At 43.9% G+C, this 19,347-nt stretch overlaps 1 protein-coding gene across 1 annotated transcript in view; it reads left to right on the top strand.

Moving 5' to 3' along the window:
- Nucleotides 1–19,347, top strand: part of PARG (poly(ADP-ribose) glycohydrolase) — a 122,364-nt gene that overhangs the window by 33,322 nt on the left and 69,695 nt on the right. Inside the window, exons 8-9 of the mRNA XM_054982599.1 lie at nt 14,629–14,721; nt 18,988–19,145. Coding sequence (XP_054838574.1) covers nt 14,629–14,721; nt 18,988–19,145 — 251 coding nt within the window. The remainder of the gene's footprint in view (nt 1–14,628; nt 14,722–18,987; nt 19,146–19,347) is intronic.

Genomic DNA, 19,347 nt, shown 5'->3' with positions numbered 1-19,347 from the left:
GCCCATTGCTTCGAGTCCTACCCTCTGCTGCCAACTGGAACAGCTCCTTGCCCTCCTCCAAATGACAGCCTTGCAGATATTTAAAGAGAGCAATCATGTCCCCCCTCAATCTCCTCTTCTCCAAACTAAACATTCCCAAGGCCCTCAGCCTTTCCTCATAGGGCTCAGTCTCCAGACCCCTGATCATCCCCGTCGCTCTGTTCCTCACCCTCTCAGTTTTGTCCACATCCTTTTTGAAGTGAGGCCTCCAGAACTGCACACAGTACTCCAGGTGTGGCCTGACCAAGGCAGTATAGAGAGGGGCTATGACCTCCTGCGATTTCGATGCTATGGCCCCTTTGATACAACCCAGGATTGAATTAGCCTTTTTTGCCACCGCATCACACTGACTGCTCATATTCAGTTTACAGTCTGCTCTTACCCCAAGATCTCTTTCACATACACTACTACCCAGAAGTGTATCCCCCATCCTGTATTTGTGCTTCATATTTTTTGTGGCCCAGATGTAATACTGTGCACTTATCTCTGTTTGAACCTGGTTCTCCCAGATCCTGGCCCAGCACTCTAACCATCACACCAGACTGGCTATATGTATTATAATTAAAGGTACTCAGGTACGCCGTAACAGATTTTTCTGTGATTTCAGCAGCTGTAGGGAAAATGGTGACCCCCTGAGAAAGCTGTGGGGCTTGAAGCGACAGTGAAACGTTGTAGCAGCTTTTTAGTATTCCATCAGTAAATCTTCACTTTCCCACCACTGTACTATAGGCATTTGTCTTTGCTTTCTTTTGTCTTGGGGACTGGTGCAGCCCCCTTGTTTTGTTGTTCATTACTTTGGACCACTATCCCATTTCAACAATCTTGTTTTCAAATAAATAAACCTACCCATGAAAAACCCTGACCTGGATAGTCCAGGTGAGCCTGATTTTGTCAGATCTCGGGAGCTAAGCCGGGTCGGCCTTGGTTAGTAATTGGATGGGAGACCTCCAAGGAAGACCAGGGCTGCAGAGGCAGGCAATGGCAAACCACCTCTGTCAGTCTCTTGCCCCACCAGGGGTTGCCAAAAGTCAGCTATGGAGGGCACTCTCCACCACCACCCACAAAGGAGGTAGGGAATAGGCCTCAGGTTTGGTGTAGTGGTTAAGAGCACAAGATTCTAATCTGGAGAACCGGGTTTGATTCCCCATTCCTCCGCTTGAAGCCAGCTGGGTGACCTTGGGTCACTCAGCCCCACTCACCCCACAGGGTGATTGTTATTGTGGGGATAGTAATATCATACTTTGTAAACCACTCTGAGTGGGTGGGTATTAAGTCATCCTGAAGGGTGGTATATAAATCAAATGTTGTTGTTATTACTCCCTCCTGAAAATGGCTGCCCTCGACCATCTACTATGCCCATATACAGACTCCCAGATATTTATTTAAATAGCCTGTGCCTAGACTGTTTTAATGACTTTTTAAAGATTATTATTGATTTTATGGTTTTGTGATTAATTCACTGTGTTTTATGAATGTTGTTAGCCACCCTGAGCCCATTTGTGGGGAGGGCGGGGTATAAATCAAATAAATCATAAAACCAGGAGTTTCTGTGCTTAGCAATTCTCCCTGATCCTCCAGGATAGAACCCAGTTTTCTAGTAGAGAAGATCTCACCACCTGCGATAATCATTACATGGATTGGAGAGGGGGGGGGAACTCTTGAGGAATCAAGAGTCCTGTTCACAGTCTTGTTTCCAGTAAATCCTGGGAGCTGAGTAACAAGTGAATAGGCTGTATCTGAAGAAGTAAGCTGTGGCTCACAAAAGCTCATATCCAACCACAAATGTTGTTAGTCTTATAGATGCTACTGGATTCTTGCTCTTTTCTACTGCTATAGACAAACACGGCTACCCATCTTGATCCAAGTGGACAGGTGCCTTTTTAAATTGGTGAGAGCATATTTCTCACAAATACTCCTGTAAATTTTAAAAAGCAGTTCAGTTTTGCCTCAACAGTTATTTCTTGTAGAGCACCTACAAGAACCAGGGGCTGTATGTCAAGTGAAAGGCAAGACAGAAGGCCTCCATAGGCTTTGCAATCCCATGTATAGGTGGTAGGTCATGACGGATATGAATTCTATATATATAGCTTGCACGAAATGCTTGCTTTAATGAATAAAGCCAGAATAAATGGCAATGGTAATGTACTGGTGTCTGGTTCTTTGATAAATCATTTTTATAATTGTCTGGACAGAATTAGGCTGTGCTGTAGGAGAGGTCAGTGCTATAAACCTAGGCTTTTAAGCTTGAAACAGAATGACCTAAGGCACAAGAAATGTTATCCAGTTGTTCTGTGCCGCATTTCGTTTTAGTCCATATGCTTTCAAAAATACTAGGTCATACTTTAAAAAAAAACAGATATAAAGGAATATTGCCTTTCCAATGTAGAATAGAGATCTCTCTTCTCCCCCCCTTGTCTAGATAAGCGAAAAAAATGTTATTGAACAAAAACTTCTTTAGATCTTACTTTGCATGTGAACTGTGTCAAATGTCCGAGATAAGCATTTTAAAACTCAAACAAAAATGAAGTGCAGGCTCAGTGTTGAGATTTCTTACGTTGGGTTGGGTGTAGCCAAATTAAAACTGATACGAAAAAGTTCACAGTAGCAAGTGCAATTGAAGCCTAAATTGCTTGTGACTGAATAGCACACTCTTGCTGGTCCTGCCCTCTGCCTTATCTAAATTTTGCTGGTGAAAAATAACACAACCTGCTGTTATACTAATGATAAGCCACCGTTGTTCTCACTGCAGTTCTTCTGCTGCTTATGCTTTTTTTTAAAAAAAGTTTTTATAAAGATCTTTATAGCGTCAGTAATGGGCTGAAGAAGTGTTGATTGCAGTGAGCTCGTCTCTGGGCTCCTGAAGGTTTGAGACGGGACATTCAAAAGTTTTTCCGACCGGCTTTGACTCCTAATGTAAGTTGTAGAACCCTCTGTGTGACCTAGGGTGGAGTTCAAGAATGCGTTTGGATTGATCTTAAGAATCCAGTGCTGCGGGCAGTGGTCACAGACAACAACTTCAAACTTGTCCACAGAATTGACCACAGTAGGGGAGGCAGCAATATAATCTATTGTGCTGGCCCTGCAGGTGCACAGGAAAGTAAAAGTCCCACCGGATATATCAAAACTGGTACCATGGAGGATGTGTAAGTTTGTCAAAGAGAGCAGTTCCAAAAATGTTAAACCAAACTTATTTACTGCCACATCCTTCGTTGAGCAGTCCAAAAAACGGGTGTGCGCTGCTATATGTGCATTCAGACCAGCTCTATTCAGACCCCTGCTCCTATTTGTGCATTAAAGTCCCCCATAAAATAATGTGGGAGATTGAATGATGAGAGATCAATGATTCAGACGTGGTGATTGGAGCGTCCCAAAGGCACCCCCCCGGACTGCAAGTCTAAACCTCTTGGGGGAATGTACACATTATGCTGAAGCAAACATCCACCCCCTAGGTCAGAGTCTCTAAGCTTTTCATTGCATGTTTGCAACCCTGCATCCGACATAACCAAGACAAGTATCCGGCTCGAGTGTGGACAGTGGGATTATTTGACTTTTCCTAGCCTGCTTGCTGCACTTCCATGTCTGTGCTGCAGTAGGCAACGTGGGAGCATGCAAAGAATGTAGAAGGGAGTGGAACGGACTTGGACCCATTCACCTTGGAAGTGGAGGCACAATACGGACATGAAGCATGCAGGGAGTTACTGCAAACATGAACAAATCCAAGCAATAGATTTTCCCCCTTTAAACAAATCTTAAGCTTATGATGTGTGTCTTACCTTAATTTTACAAAGCAGAAATCCAAGGGTAGCAAACAGACCAGTGCGAGGTTTCTTGTGGACTCTGTCTCCTTTGCAAAGTGGTTAAAAGCGGATGGAGGGCTATGGCTGGGTCAGGTAGACTGGTGAAAAGGCCTGCCCCACCCAGTGCTCTCTTGCGGTTCAACAGGTGGCCTAAATGGGATGGACCTAGTGGCCTCTTCTTTGTATTGTGCATACTTTCCCATTAGCATCTTGATGATCCTAGAGAGGTTAGGGAGTTAACTGCCCAGATCAGGGCTTTTTTTCAGGGGGAACGCGGTGGAACGGAGTCCTGGTCACATGGCCGGTGGCCCCGCCCCCTGATCTCCAGACAGAGGGGAGTTTAGACTGCCCTCCGCGCTGCTCAGCGGCGCGGAGGGCAATCTCACTCCCCTCTGTCTGGAGATCAGGGGGCGGGGCCACCAGCCATGTGACCGTTTTCTCCGAGGGCAACCCACTGAGTTCCACCACCTCTTTCCCCAGAAAAAAAGCCCTGGCCTAGATGCTAAAAAAGATGAGCCTTAAAAGTGTTCATTGGCCTCTCTCCGTTTTGACATAAATGTCAGGCTTGCTTGGCAAGAAGGCTCTGACATCTAACCTTCTGAGCAGAAATGGTCTGTATAGCGAATTGCGGTGAAGCGGGGTTTGGTGGAGGAGTTCTGTCATTCCTACCTCCTGCAGCAAGCTTGAGGCGCTTATTTGGAGAAGCGTCTAGGCTGGGAGGAGCTGGTGAGGTGTGTTTCATGTTCTGTATGAAAATGGAAATTTATGTTTTAAATCCCACAAAATAAAGGCAAAGTTATCATTGCCAATTCTCATAAAACATTTGAACTTTATGTAAAATTATGGAAATCATTAAAATGAAGTGTTGTCAAGTAGGATTCACCTGAGAGATCAGCGCAGCTCTTGGATTGGCAGGAGACGTATTTTAGCTCTCAGGGAAAAAAGTTGGAGAAAACTAAATTAACCTCTCTCTTGTACGCTGTCTCCTTTCTTCCCCAAATGTCAGTTTATGGTTTTGATAAATGTCAAATGTTCCTGTTCCTCCCCACCCTGAAATAAGTCTTCTCGGCATAATCCAGTGTAATTTCCCCCCTACTGTCTCTGGAGATTTCTTTGTACTTTCTTGTGCTTTTTAATCAGGAAACCATCCTAAGATACGGGATGTACTTGACAGCTGTACATGCTTTCCTACTGGATTAATTTCACATAATGACTGGGAATGATGGGATGGAAGAGTTTACTGTTATTTCTGTCCACTTCCTGTGGTTCTGGCCATTTATTTTAACAACTTAAAAGAATAAAAACGTAACTTCAACCATCTCTTGGGGGATGTACTTGGCTTGCATTAGTAGTTTTATCAAAAACATTGGTGGTGGAGAGTACCCTCAAGTCATAGCTGACTTATGGCGACCCCTGGTGGGGTTTTCGTGGCAAGAGACTAACAGAGGTGGTTTGCCATCACCTGCCTCTGCAAAACTGGTCGTCTTTGGAGGTCTCCCATCCAATTACTAACCAAGGCCGACTCTGCTTAGCTTCTGAGATCTAACAAGATCAGGCTCACCTGGGGTATCTGGATCTGGGCATCAAAAACATTATCTTAAAATATTAGAAAACTGAATTGGAATATTGGTTCATTTGGTTCATTAGTTCATAACATGTTATCTTAAAATAGGAGAGGTGCTCAGAATTGTACATAGCAGTCATCCAGCTACATAGAAAGGAACAATTTAAAACTTAAAGGTTTAAATAGTGGAGGAGGGCAGAGGCACCAGATCCCAGGTATCATTCATTCTTGTCCTGGTTGCAGACACAAAATCACAAGGAAACGGGTGGATTTGGAGTCACATGAACCCACTGCATGACTGACCATTCTAGCGTTCACGCAGTTCCATCGTGCTGTAGTCCACAAATCTCACACCACAGTAAATCTGTTAGTCTTTAAGGCCCCTGAGAGTCTTGCGGAGGGGGTGAAACAGACTGACCTGCAATTTTTGTAGCACATGTGGCCACTGTTTAAGAAGGGACAGCAGTGGCTTGATGGTCAGTAGGCCAAAAAAATTCATACAGATGGAGGTTAGGGGATCTTGCTCTCCCTGCGGTTGGACTCAAGTATAATTTCTCTGGGCCTCGTACAAACTGGTAACTTGGGCCTTGTCAGGACCCCCCCCCCTCTGACCAGCCCAGTGACTCTGACCTGGAGGATGAGCCTGAGGAACCTGGGCCAGAGAACCAAGAGGATTGGGGCGGGGGGCGGGCAGACATTATGCTGCAGAGGCACCGAGTGATCATGCCCCAACAGCACCAAAGCCCACCCCGCTAGAGCCTGCAGGTGAGTTCTTGCCACCTGCCCCAGAGATTGCTAGAAGGCCCCTGGTGAAAGGCCCAGGCAGAGGGTGCGCAAAGGAGGCGAAAGACAAAGCTGGCAGCACACCACTTCCTTGCAGACTTAGAACAAAGCCCTGAATGCTACTTCCTCGCAGGATCCTGGCCAGAGCACAATGCAGCCTCCTGAGATCCAACGTCTGCCAGCAAATGCAACTGAGCCTGACTAGCTGTCAGCCTCTTCAGGCTGAGACTTGAGAGGGCTGTGTTGCTGGGTCAACCAATCCACTGTTGCAAGCCCCGTGTTGCATCTCCAAGATCCCTGCTGCTCCCTGTTCCCAAGCCTCACCTGCCCGGCCAGCCGCGCTTCCTTCAAGAAACCTGATTAGGTAAACCTTGCAGAGTGCAGGACAGGCCTCTACACCAGCACAACCCCATGAATCATGACCATTTGTTTCTTAATTTCTGAAAAGCCATAAATGCATTGTATGCCAATGGACTTGCAGCTCAATCCTGACTCCAAGAAAGTGTGCCCTCCCCAAGCCTTTGGGTGCTGTCCTTAAGAGGTTTGCTCAGAACTCTTTTGCACTAGTCGATAGTTTTCTGCGTAGAATATTCTGAAATCAAATGGAAAAGAGATTCTCTCTGCTTCTGTAGGAGAATGCAAGCCACAGTAGTCTTGGTGGAGCCGGTCTTGTATTCCAGGCAGTCATAAGCGGAAAGAGTGCAAATAAAAAATAAGCCTTTGTCAGCAAGCAGTGCACACAGAAGGTTACATATGAAATTCTCTATATAACCATTTATATAGTGCTTTTCGAGTGTTCAGATTATTTCATATGGCACCTTAATTAAATCCCAGAATTTTAAACATCTCTTCATGTACGTTTTATCCCTCCGATTTTCCCAGAGTGAGTTAATTCTCATGTTCCCCAGACCTCAAAATCAGGAGGGGACTGGGAGGCAAAATCAACCCTGGGGAAGGGCCTGCCCCAGCCCCACCTGCCTAACCAGGGGAAGGGAGGAAGAGCAAGGCCACTGGCTCATGCCTGCCCCATGTGGCAGCTTTTGGTGATGGAGGCAGCTCACACCCCTCTCCTCACTTTGCCCAGGGGGCAGGCCATTTGGACCTTTCCTGATGGCCTTCATGGCCAATTGTCCCCTGCTCAAAATGCCCTCAGTGCTGTTGAATTGTGCAGAAGTCAAAGGCCAAATTGCTGTTGAGTTGAAAGGAGCTTAAAATTTACTGTGGCCACACCCAGCAAAAATTTTATTTAGTTATTTAAAACACTGGTGAACATAAACACTAGAAATGTTGATGTAAAAACATTTGAAAAATATATGTATTGTATATTATGTACAATAATTCAGTAAAAGCATTAAAAATTGCACCAAAAACCAAGGAGGAGGCCAATAACAGGTATGCCAGTTAGAACCAAAAATTCCTCATGTGATGGTGGAAGACAACAATTGAAGGAGACAGACAAATGTTTTATGAAGCATGAATAGCAAGTAGGGGTGTGCGCTTCAGGTTTCCAATTCAGATAAAATACCCAAATCGGACCCAATCTGTAAAGATTTGGGATTCCTGAATTGGAGCCAGCATGCTGGCCCTGATTCGGAAATCTTGAATCAAAGCTTCCCCGAAGCATTCGGCTTCCTTCGGGGCTTGAGTTTAAAGGGCCCTTTTCCTGCCTCTTGCAAGTGGCAGGTCCCTTTAAACTTCAGCTGGCAGGTGGGGGCAAATCCCCCCCCCACCTGCCAGCTGAAGTCTAAAGGGCTCCTTTCCTGCTGCTTGCAAGCGGCAGGGCCCTTTGAACACCCCAGCCCCAGCCCCCTATCCACCCCACTTACCTTGGCCCTGCTGCTGTGGTGGTGGAGGGGGCGGCACGGCAGTGGTGGCTCCAGTCCTTCCTGCTGCCCTGCAGGGCCGTGCAGCAGTGGAGGAGGTAGAGAAGGCTCTTCCTGTCCCTTAAATGGCTGCCACGGTGGCCATTTGAGGGGCAGGAAGGGCCGGAGGAGCTGGCTCTGTGCTTCCCCGTCGCCCAGCTGGCCACTTCAGCAGAGGCGGCGGCGGCACGTGCCCCACAGGAGCCAGCTCCATGCTTCCCTGCCACCCAGCTGATTGGCCTCTCCTCTCTGTTCCGGCCAGGTAAGTGGGGTAGGTGGGTGGGGTTGCCTGGGGGTGGGGGTGGGGTTTGCTCCCCCTCACTTCAGTATGCTCCGAATCTTTATGGAGCATACTGAAGTGAGCTAAATCGTAATTCTGGATTCCTCCCCCCCCCACATTTTCTGGCGGTGCACACCCCTAATAGCAACTGATGCCATGAGTAATTCTTCCTGTCTGTTTGCCCAGAGATTTCTGCATATCGTGTTCTTTGAGAGCGCTGCCCCTTTCCCACACGGGTGTGTATATATTTTGTATTTGAACTTTTCAGCACCAGCCTATAGCCACAGCATCATGCTGCCATTTAATATGGTCAGGATTGGACCTGGTAGGCAGGGCTATAGTAAGTTTCCATTCTTGCCGTTACGGTATTCTGAAGCTACCATCTTCCATTAATATTAGGATGTGCCGTTACTCTGTCTATATCCATCTTAAAAGTAAGTCCAGAGAAATTATTGTCTGAATCTTTTACACACCTTCCGTTCCATTCATACCTGTGCTAAGTCATTTGTGGCAAACTGATAGCATGAAAGGAAATAAAATAATTACCTCTTTAATTTGTTTTTTACAGTAGCCTATTTCCTTGGTTAACTGGAAGAAAGTCTTTCTTCTCACAGGCAAGTGGCTATTACACCCCTGATCTATATGGCCAGCAATCAGCAGGGTGAAGAAGGTTAAAGGGCCCTCTAATACACAAGAGGGCTTCCAGCTGAATTTCACAAATTGTTTAAAGGCCCCTTATCCACCACATTCTTCTTTTCCAGAAGCACATTAGCGATGCCGAACCTTAATGATCTTGAATGTTGTTGTGAAGGGTGTGTGTGTGGGAAGTCAGCCCGGATTTCTTTTTGCTCCGTGGTTTAATAAACATATGTTTCATAATATCCTTTGAAAGCGTCTCTATGCTGCCAAGGCATAGCACTGTGCTACCACAGCAATAACCCTGTATTCAGTCCTCAGATTGAGATATACCAGCAACTCATTTTAAATTCATCAGGCAGCGAGCATTTTTTTTAAAAGATGGGAATTCTTTTCTGAACTGAATTTCCATTTCAAACTGTGATATGTAAGAACGATTCCACTCCACTGTTTTATTGACTTTAAAAAACCCCTAAGTAAACGGTCTCTTATGAAGAAAGCTCTATTGTATCCTTAAAAACCAGAAAAGGTGGGGGATTTTCATCTGTTGTACGGCCGATGTTGATTTTGTTCAGGGAGGCTGTGGTTTAATCTATCAGCATCCTCTGGTTTAAAATGGGGAGGGAAAAGAAGCAGAGGGAGTGAAGCTGTTTTTACGTGCTGTTATCCCTTCTGCAACTTGATTATCCTGTCGTCTTTTTATGATGGATAGAGCGATCCAGTGTTTTGTGTCATGTGTTTAGTTTGTTTGGTTTGATGGTCTGTCAGCATTAGATTTAGAAACTCTCCAGCATCATTTCACCTCGTGGTTCTCTTGCGTGATTTTCCTAGAGCTGTCAAGCGTACCCAGTGTTTGCATTTTGGGAAGATCAAGTGATTGTATCAAGCAGTCATTACTTACAGTGGCGTTGAGCAGACTTTTTCTTGCTGCAGCACAGGTGTTTGTTTTGTGAATCTGCAAGTCAAATCCATTTGACCAACAGATCCCAGCTATGTGGTATACATTGTGGAGCCCTCAATATCCTCTGGACAACCCAGTCCTTGAGCCAGATGTCTGGGCTAACGCCCGTACGAGTAAGCTAGGCACTTGCTGATGCAGGCTTTGAGGATCAGAACTCAAACTCTGTTTTACGTGAGCAATTGTTCATGGGCTAACCTTGATAAAACACTCCCAAGTAATTTCTTTGGCAGGTGGCAAATGGTATTGTGTAAACAAGGTCTCTTTCCTGAGAAATAAAATCTGTTTTAAAATGAGAGTTTTAAAAGATGGGATCTGTCAATATTCTGTCACCTTTTAGGTGGCAAGATAGATATAGTCCTGGGTTTTATGCCATTGTACTGCTTTATTTCAAGCCTAGTTGCCAACCAGTGCAGTGTTTATAGAAGATGGATAAAGCATAGTAAAAATAGTTTTTAAAAAAAAAAAAATGAGCAATTTTTTCATACACAGCAAGAAGAAGTAATGGGGACCGTCCTTATATCCTACAGATTTTTAAAAGTCACAGAAGAATGAATGAATGTAAATTCTTCTTTTCAGAGGTTGAATTCTGAGGCTGGGTCTTTGGTAACAATTGGCAGCAATGTATAGAAAATAAAGAACTGTTTCCTATATCCCTCCTTCCTGCCCAATGTTTTATTTGTTGTTTTTAGATTCTTGTATGTGTAATTCAACTCTGGTTTTAGTTGTCTTAATGTGTTTTTGTTGGTTTTTATGACTTTTTAAGATGTGATTTTATTACATACGTTTATAATTTGTTAGCAGCCTTTCTGGCCCTTATGAGGGCAGAAAGGCAGGGATACATTTTATTAAATAAATTACATTGCAAAGCAAAAACTTTGGTATACACTAAATGGAAAGCAGCAGTCATTTCTGGCTCACCAATGAATTTAATTTTTTTTAAAAAACTGGTTTTAAAAATTGCTTTGCACATTCAGGCTATGCTTAAAGATTTTTCTTAATTAATATATGAAATTATATATGAAGTGATTAAATCGAAACATTCAGTTAATTATTTAAAACTAAGCCACTGTACCTATGCTAATTCCCATTGGATATCATGGGTTTGGTCCAAGGCAGCACCAAAACAACTCAGGTTATGGAAAGGGGCTTTCCTGCCTCCCGTTTCCTGCTACATCCCCCTCCCCCATTGAAACGCCAGGGGCCCCTCAAGAATTGTATGGGACATAATGAAGTACGTGGCTGGTGGGCTGAGGAATCTCAGAAATTAGGGACCCTACCCCCCTTTTCTACTTGCGGAAGCACTTTTGGTCCAAGCCTGTAGTTTGTATTGCGGGCGGATGTGATCGCTCATGCCGGCAGCTTGTTGTTGTTGTTGTTGTTGTTGTTGTTGTTAACACTGGGCCGATCCACATTTTGTAATTCCTCGGCCTCACAGATGTAATACGATCAGCCTCCTGTTTTGGAGTTTGTTGCACTGCCGGTATAATCATAGCATAGGATTATAGATAAAATGTTCTGTTTCAGGATATTTCTCCTTAGCGGCACTACCTTCAGGGACGTTTTGCAGTCCAAAAGGGGTTTCCTAGGGTGTCCCTGATGACAGCCTTGTTGGGATGATGGACATTCCAAGGTGACAGCGGACGGGGAGTGTTAAGAAAGGTTATGTATCTCTCTGCAACATCCACAGAGAGCCGTCATTTCCCCTGGAAGGCCCTTTTCCCAGTTGTTCTCCCCTCCCTTACAGTCAGAGCGCCACTTCCATCATACTGACGTATAAGAATATGATGGGTATGTAATCCATATAAACTTGATTCAGATGCAGGCCCTTAGAAGTGGTTGGTGAGCATATATTTCTGCTGCCAAAACACTGCAAGAAGAGCCTCTGGGTCCTGATTGCTAAAAGAAGTACATCCTAGTTGCTTTTTGGGTTTTACTCGCAAAATGCACGTGCTCCCTTGCCCAAGAATGTGCTAGTTTATCATGAGAAAATGAAGGGAAGGATATTTTACTTTTGAGCTGGCAAATACTGGATGTGTATCACATAAATTAACAGAAGTGCATTACATAAATGGGAGTCACATAAATTAACAGACGTGCATTACATAAGTGGGAGCAGGTATGTTTCCTACTCATTTTTCTGTACAAGTGAAGCTCCAGAATTGTGGGTTACGGTAGTTCGGTTTCAAAAAGGAGGCCTCCTTGTGTTCGCGCCGCGTTTACTTCCAGTGCCGCTTAAGGGAAGGGTTGAAGTGCTGACAGCTGAGACAAAGTCCAGTGCCATAATCTGTCACCAGATAAGTAAGACTATAGGGCTTGTGGTCGTCAGCAAAGCGTGGCAGTCGCTATTCATGTGTCAGTTTTAGAAGACAGGAGGTGCTACCCAAAGGACAAGAACCATCAGGAGCTGCCAATCTGCTAGACGCGGAAGGTTAAATGTCTTCTCTTGAATTTAATTTAGATGTGTTTGCTATATGTTGCATCTTAAAACGCAGACCTTGCTTTTAAAAACAATCTTTCATGTTGCTACTTCAGGAGGACTATTCTGTGGCAGGACAAGCTCACATTGTGAAGTTTTGGGCAATATTTGAAGAACACTGGTGTAATGTTTGGCATATAATTAAGTCTGAGTATTTCATTTCTCCTTGTGGGGTTTTACATTTTTTTTAGTGTGAGTTTAAGTGCCGGCCTCTGAGGAAAGAAGGGGGCAGGATGGGTTAATGGAGTACAATTTAATTGGACGGTAGCTGTACCCTACGAGGTGGGGTGAACGGCAGTTTTTAGTCATTGCTGAGGGAAAGATTAATTTTAATTAATTTAATTTAATTTATTACATTTATATTCCGCCCTCCCCGCTTTCGCAGGCTCAGGGCGGATAACAAATACAAACATGTTTAAAAACATTAAAAAACATTAAATAATACATTTAAAAACATTTAAAAACATTAAATATAACAATTCATGCTGCATAGTGGTTCATACATGCCTCTGTGTTTGCATAGGGGTGATAGTTTAACCCCCCCTTCATGGGGGGGGAAGTGGGCACTGCCCGGCGTTAGCCATATGCCTGGCGGAATAGCTGTGTCTTACAGGCCCGGCGAAATGCAAGCAAATCTTGCCGGGCCCTAGTCTCGCAAGACAGAGCATTCCACCAGGCCGGGGCCAGGACCGAAAAGGCCCTGGCCCTGGTCGACGCCAGGCGGGCCTCCCTAGGGCCAGGGACACTTAAAAGATGTTTTCCGCCAGAGCGGAGAGTCCTCCGGGGCTCATATGGTGAGAGGTGGTCCCTCAGATACGTCGGTCCCAGTCCGCGTAGGGCTTTGTAGGTTAACACCAAAACCTTGAACCTGATTCGGTACTCCACTGGCAGCCAATGCAGCTGGCGTAGCACCGGTGTAATATGCTCCCACACCGGTGCTCCAGCAATGACCCGCGCTGCTGCATTCTGTACCAGCTGTAACCGCCGGATCAGGCCCATGGGAAGCCCAGCGTAGAGCGCGTTACAGTAATCCAACCTAGAGGTGACCATTGCTTGGACCACTGTAGTCATGTCATGGGGAGACAAATAAGGGGCAAGGTGCCTGGCCTGCCGAAGATAATAAAAGGAAGACCTGGCAACTGCAGTGATCTGGTCCTCCATCTGGTCCTCCATTAATCAGTTACCCTTTGCATGCACGTCTTAGGAGAAAGTGTTCATTCTAGTTAAGTCAGGCAAACTGGGTGGAGCCTGAGAGAGTCTTTGTCTGTGTGTTTCTGAGAGAAAGTACTCAGTTTGCCATAGTAGTCATCGTTGTTGTAGTCGTAGTAGTAATGCCTTTCTCCATCTGTCCCTCTCCAAGCCCTATAGCCAGGACTGTGTGGGAGAGAACAGGCTCCCCATGCACCTCGCCCAGCCCTTTCTCCCCCCTGCCCGCCTCAGTGAGGGCCTGCTGGCACTGCCACCAGTTCATGCATGCCCAGGTGCCACTCTGGCTGTCTTGGCCAGCCGCTCCAATCCAAGCACAAAAATACCAAACATTTATAGGTCCCGTATTTTCATTCACTTTCCCTCAGACAGTCCAAGAAAATACCGGACTATCCGGGTGATAACCGGGCACTCGGCAACCCTAATTTTGAGTCACCTTGGAAACATTTCTTTTGAAAGGTGGGGTAGAAATTGTTTAAATCAATATGGGAGTCTCATTTGTGTTCTACACAGAGGTGGGTCAGTTGAGTGGCAGACTATTTAACGTTGTCCACGGCTGCTGAAGGGACTGCCAGCAGCGCCTGTGGATTCTCCCACTGTCCAGAAGAGTTATTAATAATACATTCTTTCCTTTTTGTAGGTCACCTTGCAAACATTTAAGCTTCAAAAAGAACTCACACATGTAATTTAAAAAACAAAACTTCAGAATGCTTTTGAGTGGTCAGAGGGCTCTTGTAATGATTCCAAGAATCTCTGCATTTATTTTTAGTTCCTAATAATGAAAATACACTTCTGATTTGTTTATCTGTGTTAGGAAAGTTGACATAATCGTAATCTAACGTTAGAACCTGCATTCGTCAGTGTTCTGACTCCTAAACCAACCTTTTCGTTTAAAGAGAAATGCACGCGTGTCTTACGAAGCCACTTCTTCTTCTGTGGAAGCTTGCTGCTGTACAGGTAGCTTGAGTTCTCTTGGCCTTATTCCGGATACCAGCCTCAAGTGTCCATTTTGTTCCCACTCCAGGCACTTGAAGATGCAGAAGCTCAACATCTGTTTCAGTCAATTCTGCCCGATATGGTGAAGCTCGCGCTCTGCCTGCCTAGCATCTGCACCCAGGTGAGAGAAAGAGAGCTCAAGTATGTTCCCTGCAGGAAATTGGTTTTTGGTACGTGGTAATGAGTGGTTGGGGTCTAAATGCCAAGGCCCTGTTGAGCTCAGACCCAGGGAATGCGCAGGGCATCGCGCATCCATAACAATACAAGAAGACATTAAAACCTCCCTGTCCTATTTCTGAGCCTTGATTTCAGCTATATATCAAAATCAACAGTAGGGGATGGGCTGACCAGCCAGGAAACGTTGACATTTTTCAGCTGATATTTTTTTGTTCAGATCTTTCTTTGTAGTGGCAAACCATTGTGTTTAAGCTGTTTCTTGATTTATCAAGTCGTGTAGAATTTTAGTGCAATATAATGGCAGTGTTTGTCCGTTACACACATTTTCATAAGCCATTAACAATCAGGTTTTAATTATATGACCACATTAAATCCCATTAAAATCATAAGGATTGTTTATGCAAATAAAGTTCAATTTCTAATCATGGCAGCTGGGCTTTTTGAAAGTTTTTTTCGATTCAGAAATTTTAAAAATGAACTAGAGTATGAAAGAATTATGCATAATTTTGGGCTTTTTTGCAGAAAAAAGTACTTAAATAGAATATTTCAGGGTGTGTTTTTTTACAGCCTTTCTGACTGCGAAATGTTAAATGTAACTGTAGCACAACATGCACACTGAACCAGAGCAGAGTAGAGCGACACCATCACTTTGTGTGATCTGGACACTATGCCTCTGTTGATACAGCCCAAAATTACATTTGCCTTTTTAACTACCACATCACACTGCTGACTCACGTTCAGTGTGTAGTCTTCTAAGACCCCTAGGTCCTTTTCGCACATACTACTGCCAAGGCAACTCCCCCATCCTATAAATTGCACTTGATTTTTCCTACCTAAATACAGAACTTCATTTTTATCTCTGTTGAAATTAATTTTGCTAGTTTTAACCCAGTTTTCTGAATCTTGATTCTACTGTATTAGCTATCCCTTCCAATTTAGTATGATTTGCAGATTTAATTAGCATCTCCTCTGTTCCTTTATCCAAGTCGTTATAAAGATGTTGAACACCGTAGGGCCCAGGACAGATCCCTGAGGCGCTCCACTTGTCACCCCTCTCCAAGAGGGTGAGAAGTCATTTACAAGCACCCTTTGGGTACGATCTGCCAACCAGTTACAAATCCAGCTAACAGTTGCATTGAATGCACACATTTTACCAACTTGTCAACAAGAATCATGTAGAATCTTCTGTATCATCTTTCTATAAAATTATGTTTTTATCAAACCTGCACTTATCAACTCTGCTCCCTTTTCAGAGTCTTGAAGCAGAACATTTCTGCATTTTATTTATTCATTTTTTTATTGAAAACATTTCTGTACGCCGCCTTTCCACCCACAGGTTCCTCAAGACAGTGAACATTAAAACAACATTTAAAATAATATATAAAACAATTCAATAAAAACATGTATGCATAAACACATATTTGGAGTGTGTTTCCATGGTAGAATGGGGATCCGAACCTGTCTCTCCCAGATCCTAGTTGGACACTCACACCACTACACCATGCTGGCACTCACACCAGAGTGGCTCGCTAGGAGTCATGGCCACTAGTTCTGATTGGTTTCCAGAGGATTAGACAAATTCATGGAAGACAAAAAGGTCACAGCTATTAGCTGTGATGACTAAGTTAAATGTTCAGAAGCAGTAACCATCAGAAGTGCTAGAACACCATAACAGGAGAGGCTTTGACCGCAGTGTGAAACAGGATAATCAACTAGCCATTCGTTTGATACAGCTTAGCTGCTTTTATGTTCTTATGACATGATGCACTTTACCTCCAGAGCCCAACACCGACCATCACCCGTCTTCCTCCCAGGCTGAGGAAGGGATAGAGAACTGTCTGTGATTTTGTGCTAACTTTGGTGTGCCAGTCACCTCCAAGCTCAGCCTGTCGTCAAAGACTAGACTTCACACCTGCCTGACTCATGGGAGACTTGTCAAGGCTGGCCATGGATTGTGGGCTCCGCTCTCCAATATCCACCATGGGAAGTGGCCCACATATAATAAGACAGCTGTGAGGAAGAAGTGACATACAAGCTGTCACAGGATCAATTGGTGCTTCTTCCCAGTGGTGATTTGTGCATGTAGGGTGTCTCCTGTGCAAGTGATCTCACAGCAGAGATGTGCCACCTGTTAACACGTTTTTATGGAGGCTTTTGGAGTGCGTGGTCTGACCCTTAGAGGGCAGTGCAACTGCATTGAATGGCTGTGACACATTTTTCAGCCCTGCTGCTTCTGCTGATCAAAGGGAAATCGCGCATGTCAGCGGCTGCAGTGGCTCACATGCTTGTGGCTCCTGCATCCAGGGGCTTCTTCTGGAGGATTTATGGACACACGAACCAGCCCTTAAAGCTGGTGTAACTGGGATGACTGGCGTAGCTTCTGGGTGACAACACACTTTTCAGCTGCCACACTCACGCAGATGACCATTGGGAAGCACCGTCTGTCCAACATTATTTCCTCTCTGTGGGTATCTCCATAGGATCCCTCTGTAGGGAGAATTTTGGAACATCTGAACGGGGCCTTGGACCTATAAGACGGAAGTCCACTGGCACTTCTATTGACTAACATTTAATCCAGCATGAGCTTTCATGGTTCAGAGGTCACTTCCTCAGGTGCTGCAAAGAGGAAATCACATCACAACATGATGATAAAGACTCAACTCGGGAGGAATATGCCTTAACGGCCAAATTAACTACTTATGTACATAATACACCAATAGTTGAATTTTGGGGGAAATGGAGGGATTTCTTTGATTAATTTCAACTGCTGCCTGTATAAACTTTATTATGCACTTTCTGTTGTCATATCCTATCTTTTAAATAAAAATTTCAAAAAAAAAAAAGACTTACTAGGCGCTGTATAATCTTAGGACATGATCTTTTGCACCCCTTCCATCTGCACCACTGAAGTCTTCACATTCTTTTGGACATACATTTTACGCATATCTTTTGTTGAAATGTATCATCAGCACAGCAGAGACGAGTCTGTGAGCTAGATGCTAGATTTCAGCATCAATTCAGTGGAAACAGTTTGGGGTAGATGATGCATTTTGACCAAGGAGTAAGGGTGTACCTGCATTTCTGGAAAATAGTATTCTGAAAGCTGACATTTGGCTACAAAGACTTGAGTTAGAACTGGAGCCATTGGGGTGTAGCCGTTAGAGTTGGATTAGGAGCTGAGGGACCTAGGATCGCTTTCCCACTCAGCTCACTGGGTGACTGGCCAGACGTACACTCTCAACTTGACCCACTATCCAAGTTGTTTCAAGGATAAAATAGAGACGGAAGAGCCCCCACCCCCACCCCCTGTTGAGCTCCTTATAGGAAAGGGGGTGAGATAAAAATGGGTAGATAAAAAGTTCTATCTGTGTTGAACTCTTAATGGAAGACAGAGAGACTTCTTGAATTTTCAGGAATTCATCATTTAGAAAGAATGAAATAAAAAAAAGGTTGTCAAATCTGTGGACAAATTTTTCAGTAAGACTGAACATTTCAAATGTTGATTTTCTTATAAATCCCCTAAAGTAGTTTTCAAGTAATTGCATAATCTTGGTTTGTGTCCAGTGTTGTTGTTCATGCTCATTACATTCTTTATACAAATACAAGCAGGAAGTTAACACCAGGAATTATAAGATCTCCATAAAATAACAAATAGTTTTGTTTTTTTTTTAGTGAAACTTCTTGCGGTGTTTGTTGAAGTTCTTTTTTTGTCATTGCTGTAACATATTTGAGAGAATTAAAGACAGGAATTGTTCAGTTATTCTTTCACAGCGTTAGTGTGTTGTCGCGCATCCTTGTTTTGCAGCTTTTAAGATGTGATTGCCATAATTGCCCATTTTCTCTAATCTGTATGACTGCGAGGCTACAAAATACAGCTGTTGGCATTCTCTTGATGTTTCATTTTTCTTGCCCTGTTGCTTATATTTCATCTGTCCTTCCTAGAGACACTTTTATTTTGTTCAAGATAGTGATGCTTTGTTTGCCATTCTTTGTGTTATTGATTAGAAATCTGCAGTTTGTCAAACAAGAATCTTTCCCAATCATCTTGGATAAACAGCTCTTGACTTTAATGGTACTGCTGATTTAACAACCCACCCTGTGGGTTGTAAATTACTTCTGCTCTGAATTAGTAAATGTAATTTCTGTTCCTTGTTTTTTTTTTAATGGAATTGCTAAACTAATTACATCCATCTTTCTGCCCTTTTGCCAGCCGATACCTCTACTGAAACAAAAAATGAACCACTCCATCACAATGTCACAAGAGCAGACAGCTAGTTTGCTCGCCAATGCCTTCTTCTGCACTTTTCCACGACGTAATGCCAAGATGAAATCGGAATATTCAAGCTATCCAGATATTAACTTCAACAGGTATAGTGCCAATTTCAGCAGAAGGTGCTCTCTCTAATGTATTAATGTAAAGGAGAAGCTGGTTGGTCAACATTAACTTACTAATTCATTTCATGGACTCCTAAAATCTTATTACAAACAGCAATGATGCAAATTGCATTATTTCAGAAGTATCCATTACTAAAGTTGGGAAATAACAGAAGCAAAGAAATTTGTGTTGCGA

The sequence above is a fragment of the Eublepharis macularius genome, chromosome 6, assembly GCF_028583425.1.
Source record: "Eublepharis macularius isolate TG4126 chromosome 6, MPM_Emac_v1.0, whole genome shotgun sequence".
In the NCBI taxonomy this organism is placed as follows: domain Eukaryota; kingdom Metazoa; phylum Chordata; class Lepidosauria; order Squamata; family Eublepharidae; genus Eublepharis; species Eublepharis macularius.
The sequence above is the reverse complement of the archived record's forward strand: the minus strand, read 5'-3'. Positions and strand labels throughout refer to the sequence as shown.